At 42.3% G+C, this 14,319-nt stretch overlaps 1 protein-coding gene across 1 annotated transcript in view; it reads right to left on the bottom strand.

Moving 5' to 3' along the window:
* Positions 1-14,115, bottom strand: part of wnt4 (wingless-type MMTV integration site family, member 4) — a 30,420-nt gene extending 16,305 nt beyond the window's left edge. Inside the window, exon 1 of the mRNA XM_072382911.1 lies at positions 13,481-14,115. Within this exon, the coding sequence (XP_072239012.1) occupies positions 13,481-13,557 (77 nt within the window). The 5' untranslated portion in view covers positions 13,558-14,115. The remainder of the gene's footprint in view (positions 1-13,480) is intronic.
* Positions 14,116-14,319: the final 204 nt, after the last annotated feature.

Below are 14,319 nucleotides of genomic sequence, written 5' to 3'. Positions count from 1 at the left end.
CTCACAGCATGAGGCTTGCAGGTTCAGATCCCAACTGGGGCCTTTCTGTGGAGTTTGCATGTTCTCCCTGTGTATGTGTGGGTTCTCTCCGGGTACTCTGGCTTCCTCCCACCATCCAAAAACGTGCATGTTAGGTTAATTGGTAATTCTAAATTGTCCTTAGGAGTGAGCGTGTGTACCCTGCCTCTTTCCCAATGACAGCTGGGATTGGATGCCTAAATTGGATTAAGCAAGTATAGAAAATGGATGAATGTGCATTATATTATATCTCTTTGTGATGCTAAGTGGTGCATGATCCACCACTGCTGCATACCATGCTTAAATTTTGGAAAATACAACCTGAGATAAACAACCAGTCATGATTTGTTACATTGTGTCCATATTGAATGGACATATCAATGAAGCCTAAATGCATAAGCAATGCGTCAAAAACTAAATTCACCTTTACTGCTTTCATAGGAATTTAGAGGTTAAGTAGCAGTCAGGTGCTGCTAATCAAATAGACTTGAATAACTGATCATCATCAAGTGTGAGCACCATTATAAAAGTTTTGTCAGTTTGCTGCTGTGGAGCATTCAGCTGTGTGTTAACACAATGCCAAGGAGGAAAGACATCAGCAATGATCTTAGAGAAGCAATTGTTGCTGCCCATCAATCTGGGAAGGTATGGAAGGAACAACTGTGGCTTGTTTGGAAGGGTTGCAGGAGAAAGCCTCTTCTCTCTAAAAAGAACATGACAGCACAGCTTAGGTTTGTAAAGTTACATCTGAACAAACCACAAGACTTCTGGAACAATGTCCTTTGGACAGAGCAGACCAAAGTGGAGATGTTTGGTCATAATGCACAGCAGCACGTTTGGAGAAAACCAAACACAGCATATCGGCACAAACACCTCACACCAACTGTCAAGCATGGTGGTGGAGGGCTGATGATTTGGGCTTGTTCTGCAGCCACAGGACCTGGACACCTTGCAGTCATTGAGTCCACCATGATCTCCTCTGTGTACCAAAGTATTCTAGAGTCAAATGTGAGGCCATCAGTCTGACAGATAAAGCTTGGCTCCAACTGGATCATCAACAGGACAATGATCCAAACACAGCAGCAAATCTACAACAGAATGTCTGAAAAAGAAAGAATCAAGGTGTTGCAAAGGTCCAGTCAGAGTCCAGACATCAACCTGACTGAAATGCTGTGGTGGGACCTTAAGAGAGCTGTGCATAAACCAATGCTGCAAACCTCAATGAACTGAAGCAACGTTGTAAAGAAGATTGGACCAACATTCCTCCACAGTGATGTGAGAGACTGATAACATCATACAGAAAATTACGACTTCAGGTTATTGCTGCTAAAGGTGCTTCTACAAACTACTGAATCATCAGGTTACTTAGTTGTTCGCAGACTGCTTCTGCATTTTCTCTTTGTTTTAGTTCAATAAATAATGACTATTGTATAGTTAAATACAATATAAGATTGTATTCAGCCAATTGTATGACCTGGTATGGATATTTTTATTATTATTATTTTATTTTGTTATATAAAACCTTATTTACATCACATATATCATGTGAGCACTGGCTGTGGTTTCATGCCATCTATGCCTTCTATGTTGTGATATATTTGCAGCCTAAACTTGATTAAGTGATTTTTTTTATTTTTTTTTTAAAAAGCCTTAAAAACTATGTGTTGAAATGTTGAAAGCACAACAGTCGAGAATGACATTTTCTCAGATGAAATGCTAAAAACACTCACTCAACAGTAAATTAATAAAACTTCTTACAGAAACAAAAGATCAAAAGGAAGAAAGGAAGCACTGCTGACATACAGTAGCTGCTTTAAGAGCTTAAGGGGTTTTGGTTGTAACATAGGGTAGATGTGTGGCTTATTGTGTTACGAAGAAGGTGGATCAAATTTTGAGTCATAATACTCAAAATGTCCTTGTGAGTCAAAAATAAACGTGGCAGGGAGGCAGTATGTTCAGCATACGAAGGAAAGATAAGAGGTAGGGAAGGATGTAAAGGGAAAGAAAGTGCAACAAACTGAGAAGTAAGAAGTCGGACAGAGAAGTGAAGGCAAAGAAGTGGAAGTGAAGAAGGGAGATCGTGAAAAAAGCGGGTAAAGTGTTGAAGGGGGGAGAGAAGAAACAATCTGATGAGTTCAATTAACATGGTTTCTGCACAGCCCACTGTGCAGCAGCGTGTGTGTGTTTTATGTGTCCATGCGTGTGTCTGGGTGTATTTATATGCTGCTGGCTCCACTAGAGCTCATTTCCCCCTAAAAATAACATGCACTGCCAACACCACAACCCTCACACACTCATACCTACACACAAAAACACACTTTCACACACATTTGGGGAAAGAGGCAGTAAAAGCCATGAAATTAACCTCCTGCCTGGTGTGAGTGCCATGGCCCCAAACGGCTGAGAGCCAACCAGTAGCTATGTGTGTGTGTATGTACGTGCATGTGTGTGTGTGTGTGCCTGTATGATGCTAAGATCTGTGGCACCTGGTAAACAATAGCTGTGAACAGCTGATTATTTCTAAATGCAGGACTTGGCTAGAGATTCCTGTGCTTCGTGTGTCTGTGGCCATTTCTGTGTTAAGGTAAAGTCAGCTTTTTAGCTGGAACAACTGCTACAAAATGTGTCATCATCATAGTGGATAGGTGACTTTGTTTGGTGGGGCTTGGTCATAAAGATGATAAGCATGCATGATCATTTCCACGTGTGAACTAACAAGTCTGTATATGTCTGTAAAACATATTCAGTTCAAAGGAATGCAGTGTTAATGTAAAGTTTCTTTGAATATTCTTGGAAAAGCAGAATAATTTGTTCTGTGAAATAAGGATGCATTATGTTCTAGATGGTACACCAGAAAAATCTTGTAATTTTAGCTCTTTAAAGTAGAGTTTTTAGCCACGCTAGCGGTTGTTACTACCACAGTGTTCTGAGATACGTACTAAAAGGTTTTTTCATTATAAAAAAAAATTAAAAAATCTCACTTGAGGCTTATAGGAGTGTCATTGTTTTTTTGTGGGGTTTTGTGGCACCAGTTTAGCCCACCTGGTAGAGGTGTTGTGGTGCTGGAACAGATACATCAGACATGACCACAATGATCACCCTGACAGGAGCTGAAGACCACAAATGTCAACCTCATGATCTTGGCATCACCGCACACAAGCGCATATACTAATTCAGTCAGCTCCCATTCATCTCAAGGACTTAATCAACAGGTGCAGGACACAACTGCATAGGTGTACCACCAATCAGAGAGATGAAATATGTGGCATAGTGCTGAGAGACCGAAAACTTATGACAGCATCACATGAGGAAAGTTTTAGTTCTCACAATACTTACATTATTTATGATTTACGAGTGATTTATTTGTCACAGAGCAAAGAAAAAAAAAAGAAAAAACACGAGCATTCAGATTCATGTTCAGCTACCTCCTGAGTACTGGTACTGAGAAAAAAAATGGAATCACCACAGGTCAGGGAGATTCATCCTCAGCAGACAGGATAGCCAAACTCATTAAAAGACAACTATAATGTGAATTCATCTGACAAAAAGCTAGGAAATAAAGATAAATGAGCCCGATGGCAATATATTATTTCTACTTATTATTTCTATTTTACTTTATTGATATCACAATGATATAGTTATTGCGATATTTTCAGATATTCACAATGCTAAACGTGTAATGAAAATCAGATATCACGACAGCTTGATTTTAGTAATAATAAAGAATTTCTCATCTTTGGCAGAACATGCTGTGGGCCTTTAGTCAGTGTTTTGCTACATGACCCATTTTCTGTGGAGTTTCAGTTCATGGAGAGATGTCCTGACATTTCCTGCTCTGGTATGTTATTTCATTTAATACAACACCAAAAGAATGTTTCATCCATATTTTTGCATTCGTAATGAGTTTCTGCGCAGCATCGAGGCACACTCATGGTTGTTTTTTTTTTCACATTCAGCTTGGAGAGATAAGAGGATAAGCCTGCTCGTAAAATTGGAATCATTCATGAGCAGCAGGCAGGTTTGAACATGAACCATTTACTGGTCCTGCTTACTGTTTACACAGTTAACGAATGTGTGTGTGTGTGTGTCTGGGACGAGTGTTTTATAATGCATGTATGAGGAACTTGCTGTTCATGAAAAGGAAACAGCAAAGTTTTACTTAGTTATCACCACATAACAACATCAGAGACGCTTACACCATTTAAACGCTTTCAGCTTTTTATTTAGAAAATAAAATGAAATATGTATGAATTCATTTACTTTGATGAAACATTTTGCTACAGACCAAACTCATACTTTCACTGATGTCTTAAATATCTTAAATGTACGTTACGCTCCCAAGTGTGCTCTTTCAATTATATTTGACTCTTTGAGACAAGGTCTCAAAGCAACGGAAAATCACAAATGAGCATACTTTGAGTGTCATGGCAACATTATCCAAAGAATGTGAGAGGCTACCTGGAGTGTCCTGAACTTTATGTTGTGCTGGTGCTACGTGCTACGTGTTATGTGCTGGTGCTACGTGCTGGTGTTACGTGCTACGTGCTGGTGCTACGTGCTGGTGCTACGTGCTGGTGCTACGTGCTGGTGCTACGTGCTGGTGCTATGTGCTGGTGCTACGTGCTGGTGCTACGTGCTGGCGTTACGTGCTGGTGTTACGTGCTGGTGCTATGTGCTGGTGCTACGTGCTGGTGCTACGTGCTGGTGCTATGTGCTGGTGCTACGTGCTGGTGCTACGTGCTGGCGTTACGTGCTGGTATTACGTGCTGGTGCTATGTGCTGGTGCTACGTGCTGGTGCTACGTGCTGGCGTTACGTGCTGGTGTTACGTGCTGGTGCTACGTGCTGGTGCTACGTGCTGGTGCTACGTGCTGGTGCTACGTGCTGGTGCTATGTGCTGGTGCTACGTGCTGGTGCTACGTGCTGGCGTTACGTGCTGGTATTACGTGCTGGTGCTATGTGCTGGTGCTACGTGCTGGTGCTACGTGCTGGCGTTACGTGCTGGTGTTACGTGCTGGCGTTACGTGCTGGTGTTACGTGCTGGTGCTACGTGCTGGTGCTACGTGCTGGTGCTACGTGCTGGTGCTATGTGCTGGTGTTACGTGCTGGTGCTACGTGCTGGTGCTACGTGCTGGTGCTACGTGCTGGTGATATCTGCTGGTGCTATGTGCTGGTGCTACGTGCTGGTGCTACGTGCTGGTGTTACGTGCTGGTGCTACGTGCTGGTGCTACGTGCTGGTGATACCTGCTGGTGCTACGTGCTGGTGCTGGTGCTACGTGCTGGTGCTACGTGCTGGTGCTACGTGCTGGTGCTACCTGCTGGTGCTATGTGCTGGTGCTATGTGCTGGTGCTACGTGCTGGTGCTACGTGCTGGTATTACGTGCTGGTGCTATGTGCTGGTGCTACGTGCTGGTGCTACGTGCTGGTGCTACGTGCTGGCGTTACGTGCTGGTGCTACGTGCTGGTGCTACGTGCTGGTGCTACGTGCTGGTGCTACGTGCTGGTGCTACGTGCTGGTGCTACGTGCTGGTGTTACGTGCTGGTGCTACGTGCTGGTGCTACGTGCTGGTGCTACGTGCTGGTGATATCTGCTGGTGCTACGTGCTGGTGCTACGTGCTGGTGCTACGTGCTGGTGTTACGTGCTGGTGCTACGTGCTGGTGCTACGTGCTGGTGATACCTGCTGGTGCTACGTGCTGGTGCTGGTGCTACGTGCTGGTGCTACGTGCTGGTGCTACGTGCTGGTGCTACCTGCTGGTGCTATGTGCTGGTGCTATGTGCTGGTGCTATGTGCTGGTGCTACGTGCTGGTGCTATGTGCTGGTGCTACGTGCTGGTGCTACGTGTTGGTGCTACGTGCTGGTGATACCTGCTGGTGCTACGTGCTGGTGCTGGTGCTACGTGCTGGTGCTACGTGCTGGTGCTACGTGCTGGTGCTACGTGCTGGTGCTACCTGCTGGTGCTATGTGCTGGTGCTACGTGCGGCTGCACAGTGGAGTGGTGGTTAGCAACGTTGCCTCCCTGGTTTGCATCCCAGCTGGGGCCTTTCTGCGTGGAGTGTGCATGTTCTCCTCCCACCGCCCAAAAACATGCCTGTTGGGTTAATGGTATCTTTTAGCTCCTTCCAAGTGTCATCAATAAATTCTATTTTCTTTAGGGCTCTTATACACCAAACCAACACGAATAACCAGCAGCGACGACATGTCCGCATATGATTTAGATAATTTAAAACCTTTGTAACAAAAATAACAATTCCAGACCTATTGAATTTACCCACTTGTCACTTAACACAAGAAATTATGTCAATTCTGGAATGCTGCCAGCGCGAAACCTTAAAGGCTCTGTTAAAAAGCTCTGTATATTCCTCTGTGGATTTGCCAGGTCTATCTTTCATATATCAGTAGGCATGGTGTTTCCTTGTCAGCTGTCCTGGCAGTAACCTGGTCATCCTGATCGAATCCTTGCAGCTCCGATGGTGCCACGATAAACGTACACGTGGTGGTGACAGGGCTCGAAATAACATGCTACAGCTTCGGCACATTCATGTATGTATATGTGTGTGTGTGTGTGTGTGTGTGTGTGTTTGAAAGAGAGAGAGAGAGGCAGAGAGACAGAGTGTATGTGTGAGGAAAGTGTGAGGCGCCAGCATGTACCACAATGCCAAGGTCTCTGCTTTCTCTGATTACCCATCAGCTGCCATCTCCATAGCACTTCACCATGATTATCCAGAACATACACTTACATGTTCACACAGTCACACATAAACAAACAGAAAATCAAAGGTGGCATCTGCCCTACACACTAAAGAAGTATCAGTGACATGTTTGATGTATTTTCAGCATCTAGACTTGGAAAATCATAAATATTCTGAGCAAATCACAGTATGTAACGTCACGTAATGTGATACTCCAACAGTATTCATTTCTCTATCTTGCCTGCTTTGCTTTGCTATCTCTTGCATCATGTTGACAGAATCTGAAGTTAAACCTACTGTTTCCCCAAGTGTTTCAAAAGCAAATACTCAACTTTATGAGGTTCTGAAGAGGACATGCTTCCTTGAGCCAGTAAATAAAGATTATAATCCCTTTACCTGTTGAGATTCATGACAGATTTGCTAAACAGTGGTGACAATAATTATTTGCCCTTAGTTCAGCGTTTCAGCTGATTTACATTTCAAGCAACTTCAGAAAACATTTTAAAGAGGGTATGTTTTTTTCTAAAAAATCTAAAACATGTCCTTGATTAAAAAACATTATTATAGAAAACTACTTTGCGCCAAGCTTTTCAGCATTTAACTGTAGCATCTCCTGCTAGCATGCAAATGGGGAGATTCAAAGCTGAAAAGTATCTCCAATTCAGAATAAGCTAAATCCTCCTGGAAAAGTCCTCATAAATCACTGCATAAAGCCATATGCTAATTAGCATGTTCATGATGTCTGCCTTGTGTTAGCTCTTTACTTCTGTTAGCGTCTCATTTCCTCTCTGTGTTCACAAATAGGCCGGCAGTATTTCAATACAGCTGAATTTGCCACAAAGCTGCTGTCAGACAAGCAAACATGTCTGACATAGACTGAAAAGCAGCCCAGTGAGTCTATATGTTAACCCTCAGTCGTCTTCAAGACAATTTCACTCCATACTATCACCCACCAGACAAAAAACATCACTCTAGACAAATGTTACCATGTCACAATTTACTTCCAATAATTATGACACTACCACATTTTGAACAAATAGACAAATACAAGTATTGTGTGTTTTGTGATGGGACTGGGTTGAATATTCTGATTAAAAATACCTGCAGCATCATTGGGCAAAATCAGTATCCGAATAAGTTGAATAGAATGGCCATGCTGTGAATTTGGTTGTATTTACATGCACAGGAGTCACTCAGACAGAAAGTTAGAAACAACATAGAGTATTTCTTTCTTTTTCTGTGACTTAGTGCACTGCTCTTGAAGGAACAAACCATAAAGACAGCACTGCGTACTTCCAAGCAGCTGCTGCTGCTGCCTTTCTAAGCCCCAGACTATGAAGAGGGGAAGCGGAGAGAGGTTCTCCTTCTGCAGGAGAGAGGTTCTCCTTCTGCAGGAGAGAGGTGCTCCTTCTGCAGGAGAGAGGTTCTCCTTCTGCCCTTGCTGTCATGGAGTAGTACTGGCAACTGTTGGTTAGAAGAGTTACTAATGCGTAGTTATGTGCTTGTGTAGAAAAAAAAGAAAGTCACTTAAGGAGAAAAAAAATGCTAAATCTAGACGCAAAAGTCATTAAGTTGGCAACAGTGATTTTTGTTACCTTGACCCGAGTCAGCCTTGTTGAGTCACAATCTTTCCACAAACGTCCAGAATAAACAAACCAGACAGTGGTTCCGGAGCCGGCCTTTTATGTTTTTCATGTCTTTAGTGGCCACTGCACTTGTTAGAGTTATATAGGGGGGGTATTCAGTTGGTTTTAAACCGCACCTGCCAATAACTTAACCCTACAAACTGCTTCTTTAACATGTTAACTATCATAGTTGAGGTTATCATTCCAGTATTTCATAATAAGATTAGGCTGATGGTGAAGTTAAAGTTGTAGAGGCATGTGGAACATTTGATGGCCCTTGATGAAAAGGTTGCAAACCAAATATTCACCCAGGAAGACATCCTTGCGATCATCTAATCCGTCTTTGAGGGACATCTCCCTCAAACAATAAATGGTGCCAAAAGAGAGGTTGTCACCAAAGCCATTGAGGGATCAAAGATTCCTTTATAAAATTACAAGGCAATCCGTCTAATTTCAGTCAAGATATGTTGTTAAAAGCTGTAAATATCAACCTCATAGTTGTGCTTGAGAAAGAAAATTAATGTAAACTACTCTTATCATCTGTGGACCATGACAATATTTGAGGAATGTCCAACAAAACTAATATTTCCGAAATTTCTGGAAAAAATGGTAAGAATAATCTATCTAATCTCAATTTTATGCAATGCAGTATTAATCAGTATAGTGTCACTTTATTGGACACAACTGGCCACCTAGATCGACATATATATTTTATTAGTCACAAGAGATTAAAACTGACGGAAATTAAACTGTAACAGAACTTGAGATAGCTACTGTTTTACTGGTGGAGCAGATGTGTATGTCTACAAAAACAATTTATTTGCCCTATAGCCATTTGTTTGCTCAGCACATTGGTTCAGAGAGAAATATCTTAACAGCTACTGGATAAATAGTCATTGAAATTTGTACTGACATTCATGGCTCCCAGAGGATGCATTTCACAAGCTGTAGTGATCCCCAAGTAATCCAACATCCACATGAGATGGACATTTGGTTTTAAATTACATGACAATCCATCTTATGGCTGTCGAGGCATTTCGCCATAGACATATTATCATGTTAGGATTGATTTTAATCACCTTGATGATCTTACGCTAACACATCAGGCCATATTACTACTTTTTTTCCAAGGAATTTTGCCTTTTTGAAAAAGGTCCTTGCATTTACTCTGGTTTATGACCAGACATCTGAAAAACTGGTAACAGCAGAATCACAACTTTGTGCTCAACTAATTAGTGATTCTTAACATATTAGATGGTGACAATGCCAGTCAAATCTTCGCATATTAGCATTACCATTGTTGCATGCTATATAGTTATATTTTATGTTATATATCTGAGCAACTATAACATTAGCATTTTTCTTTTTTAGACTGAGAGCATATATGATCAAAGAGAGCAGCAGAATGGCATGCAGCAAAGGGACTGAGCTGCAGTTTAGCCCGTACCTGTGGCTTTCATCAGGCTAGTTTGAGTTTGTTTTTAAACCTACTGAGATCTAATCACAAAGTGAGCCTGACCTACTCTGAATGTAGAGTGGCAGACACACACAGTCACAGACACACACTCAGAGAACCCAGAGCAATATGCACCAGCACCGTCACTCAGTGCTGGATACAAGGAAGAAGACAAGTAGGAATGAGAGAAGGGGGTGATTGCATACAAACTAGTTCAATGCACCACCTTAATTCCAAAATTAAGTGTATAAAATGCAAATAAAAAACAATGCAATGATTTTCAAATTTCATAAACCAATATTCTATTCACAATAGAACACAGAAAACATATGATCTGTTGAAAAAGAGACTTTTAGGTGTTTCCTGAAAAACACGAGTACATCTCGAATTTGATAGCAGCAACACAGGGGCATAATTACCACTGTGACACAACAAACTGTGTTCACAGACAATGATTTCTGGAAGTGTTTTTGAGGCTATGCTGTAATTTCAATTATTCAAAATCTAATGAATTCAAAGTCTTTTTTAACGCAGCACTCAAAGATTACGTTCTTTGAAAAATGAATTCCTGTGTGTTCCTTGCACACAGACATGTCTCCAGATTCTCTGTATCTTTTGACCATTTTATGTACTGCAGATGTTGGAATATTCAACGTCCATGCAATTTTATACTGAGGAAAATTACTCGTAGAGACAGTTTTCGGAAATAGCTGAACTTCTTCCCATCTTTACTTCTGAGACTCAGCCTCTTGAAGGTGCTTTTTTGTTCCAATAATACTGCTGATCTGTTACAAATAAACCTAATAAGTTTTGACACATTCCTCCTGCAGCTGGGATAAGCTCTGAAAAGGATGAACTGAATATGGAAAATGAATTTAGTACCACTTACATTTCCAGCCTTTTGTCAATCCTGTCCCAACTTTTTGGGGGGGTGAGTTGCTGTCATCAAATTCAAGACGAGCTAATATTTTTCATGAAATATTGAAGTGTTTTCTGTTGGAATAAAATGTTGTTTTATAAGATTTCCAAATCATTGTGTTCTGTTTTTATTTACATTTTACATAGTATCCTTACTTTTTTGGAACAGAGGTTGTTGTATTCGAATCCCTGTTTACTACACTGGACCCTAAACATGATTCTGGAGCCACAAAGACTTGGGAAACTATACAGGCGAAGTAAGTAAACAGTCCTGCAGTTCTATGAGCTGCATGTACATCAGATTCATATTAAGGCTGTGAATTTGGGACTGTGTTACATGGTGCTCTTCATGTAACTGTGTGATGCATAAGTGACATATAAAAAAAATACAATATAGCATTTGTTTAAGCTTCGATAAACTTTTGAGATTTCTGTTGTTTTCTCTGGCAAAAAAAATTGAATTGACCTCCTCTTCTGAGATACCTTTAGCTTAACTTTCTGATTCTCCAAACCGAGAGCGCTCAGACTGCTGTCTCCTAACTGTAAAACAGTGACTACTTTCCCTTTAAGTTTAAGCTCATGGTACTTTTTTCCTGTTCAGCGATACTGAATAATTTCATTCTTTGTGTAGCTTCCATAGACTTTCATAAAGAGAATACAGTTGACCTCTCACTTTTGTCGAACAGATCTTGACTTCTAAATACAGTTAAAAAAGTTCAATACAGTTAACAGAGTTTTTGTCTGGAATATGATTTATAAACCTGCATTAAAACACAGCTTTTCACCAAAATATGGAAATAGTATATGATTCTGATAACAGAAACTTTGATAAACTTTCATCGGTTTGTTATATGACAAGAAAATATCATGGGAAAAGCAGCCTGTAGGTGTTTTCCTTTGTGTTTTGTCTGAATATATCATTTGCATTTCATGCACTTCCTGTTATGAAATCATTACAATTACACATTAAAACACAAAATCAAAAATATTAGTCTTACTAACTACTGTAATATAAAAAGTTGAATACTTTTTGTAATCCAGCTCAGTCAATCCTTGTCTTTGTTTGTAATATCGCAAATTTTTCGAAGCTTTAAGTCCATTTTAAAGCATACATTTTTATCTGCACCTTTCTAATAATAAAAAAGGCTGGAGCGTATTTTTAAGGCTAATTATTTTATGAAATTACGAGTCAACAATCTTATACATGTACTGTGTTAAACCCATTTTTAATCTGAAAAGCCATGTAAAGTTGAGAAACCCTACTAAAGATATGTTAATGTTTATGCATTTAGCAGACACTTATATCCAAAGTGACATACAGATAGGGTAAGGGGGCCTTGTCTAAGGACCCCTACTGGAGACTGTCATGGAGGGGATTTGAACCTAGATCTCTCACATGAAAGGTGGTAATCATATCACCACACTATCCAGATGAGGCTGGCTATGTGCAACCTTTAACAAACTTAAAACACACAACAACAGAGCAGCAGCTCGAAGTCGTTGCTTAAACACATGTAGAGATGAAGGCAAAAACACAACAGAAACAGAAAAACGTGTTTGGTTCTTCACTTCTGAAATCATACTCCTGAACCATTCCCAAACCAGCTGCTGCTGAGTGAGATGTTCTGTTATGCAGTATTCACTTGTTGCATGTTATTGAACCTCTTATTAACAGCATTTTAAATGCTGCCCATCTTTTGACCCCTGCTGAAGCGCTGAGGACTCACACACAGATTTGTCTCAACACTGTAATCCCGTAGAGAAGACTGGCAGCTCCTCAGCCTGCCCGTACATGCCTGTTGTGTGCTGCTGTCACCACACCGTCAGCCCCAAACAGCACAATTACCCTGCACTCAGAGGCAGGGTTCAAGGCAGGCAGCGCTGTTTGGCAGAGCTTTAATTGGACTTACTCTGATGAATCTGTCAACACCAGCACTATCCGATGAAAACACGACGGGCTGCTCCAAATCTCAAATTAGGAGGGAAAGGGACAAATGAGAACAGGCTAAGATAACACGGCGGTGGCCGTGATTTGTCTCTCAGTGGCAGTTATGGTTCATACCGCCCGAGCTTTGCTTCTGTGGAGGAGCAGCGCGGGCAGAGAAAGTCATCTCTAAACGATGAGCGCTGCTTGTAAATTTCGCTGCAGGTAATAGGAATGAATGGCAGCAGAAAATGGAGCGGAGCCTGTGGAGGAATGCAGAAAGCCAGCTAACTACCTCCCACAGGCTGCCGGGAGAGCAGGCACGCACATGCGACCCGACCGACCGGCCCCCAGGAGGAGGTGGCACCGTGCAGTTCAGCTGCAGAGTCAGGTGGTGCGTTCTCTGCAAGGACTGCTGCCAAAAAACACATCTGACACCACTTTCAGATTCTGTTTTTAAACCTTTTTCTTAAGTGTTTGTGTGAATATTATTTCTTGATGCAATCATGAATAAAATCTCGTTTGCAAAGAGTAATTTAATTTTAGACTAGAGGTGTCACTTGTTGTGACAGAAATTGACATGTGCTTTTTTCTCCCCTTGTTATACTTTTTTCTCCTTTTGTAAGAGTGGTGGTGCGCCGGTGTTGGTGAGTTATTAAGTGTGAGACAGAGGAGGGGTGAAAGTGTGCGTGTGTTAACAATTAACCTGAGCCGGAGGTAAAGGGGGCAGAAGATGTGGAGATGAGAGGGTAAAAGAGGAAGATAACAGGTGAATTAGAGGTGCGGAGGTAGACGAGTGAGTGTTGTAGTCTGCTCGGTGAATTGAGGAGCAGAAGGTCCAACTTACAGCCAGTTGCTCGCGTTGGCCGAGAGGAGCGCGCAGCAGAGCATCAGGACGCACCGCAGAACATATTCCTCGCTCATCTCGAGAAGCAGGGGTCGTGGGGGTCTGTGAGAGCTAAAATAATCCCGAGGTGAACAGGGGTTGGCGGGTGGAAGTAATCAAAAAGGCTGCATCGTTAAAAAGGCTGCATGTTAATCCATCGTCCCGCATCCAGCGGTTCATCCACCGGAGGAGACGCGCAGCTTCACGGTCCGTCCGCCCGGTTGTCCCGTCCCTCCCTCTGCCACAGCGCGCTCAGAGGGGACGGGCAGAGGGGGAAAAGAGGGATGATTAAAAAAAAAACTACAGTCAAAACTATAGATTGGGCCCTCGGATTATTTGTTTTCCTTTTCGGTTGTGCGTGAGAGAGAACGCGTGGATTGGCAGAGAATAAAAACAGTCAAAAGGAACGAGCTTTTCTTGCAGTTCTTCCTCCTTCTCAGCTTCACTTTCAGGCTTATCACCCACAGCCGGGTCTTAGATCAGCGGGGCTCTCCTGTCAGGGCGCCGCGGACTCTGCCACTCTCCCCCGACACATGCACACACACTCTGGGCGTAAATACGCACAGGCCCTCCTCTCACACCGCCGTCTCTCAGTGCTTCTGGAAGAGGAGACACTGTGTGCGCTGACTTTAGTGAAGGGGCGGTGCGACGATATAGAGGTATGGCAGAGGGATGGGAGTTTTTTTTTTGGGGGGGTGGGGGGGTGGGGGGGCGGGTTTAGTGCGCTGCTGCTGAGGTACTGTGTGTGTGTGTGTGTGTGTGTGTGTGTGTAGACGGCACTGTGTGTTTTAGAGGTCTCC

This window comes from Leuresthes tenuis, unplaced genomic scaffold (genome assembly GCF_036924035.1).
Source record: "Leuresthes tenuis unplaced genomic scaffold, fLeuTen1.0.hap1 SCAF_3, whole genome shotgun sequence".
In the NCBI taxonomy this organism is placed as follows: Eukaryota; Metazoa; Chordata; class Actinopteri; order Atheriniformes; family Atherinopsidae; genus Leuresthes; species Leuresthes tenuis.
Note: the sequence above shows the minus strand (reverse complement) of the source record. Positions and strands in the feature narration are given on the sequence as shown.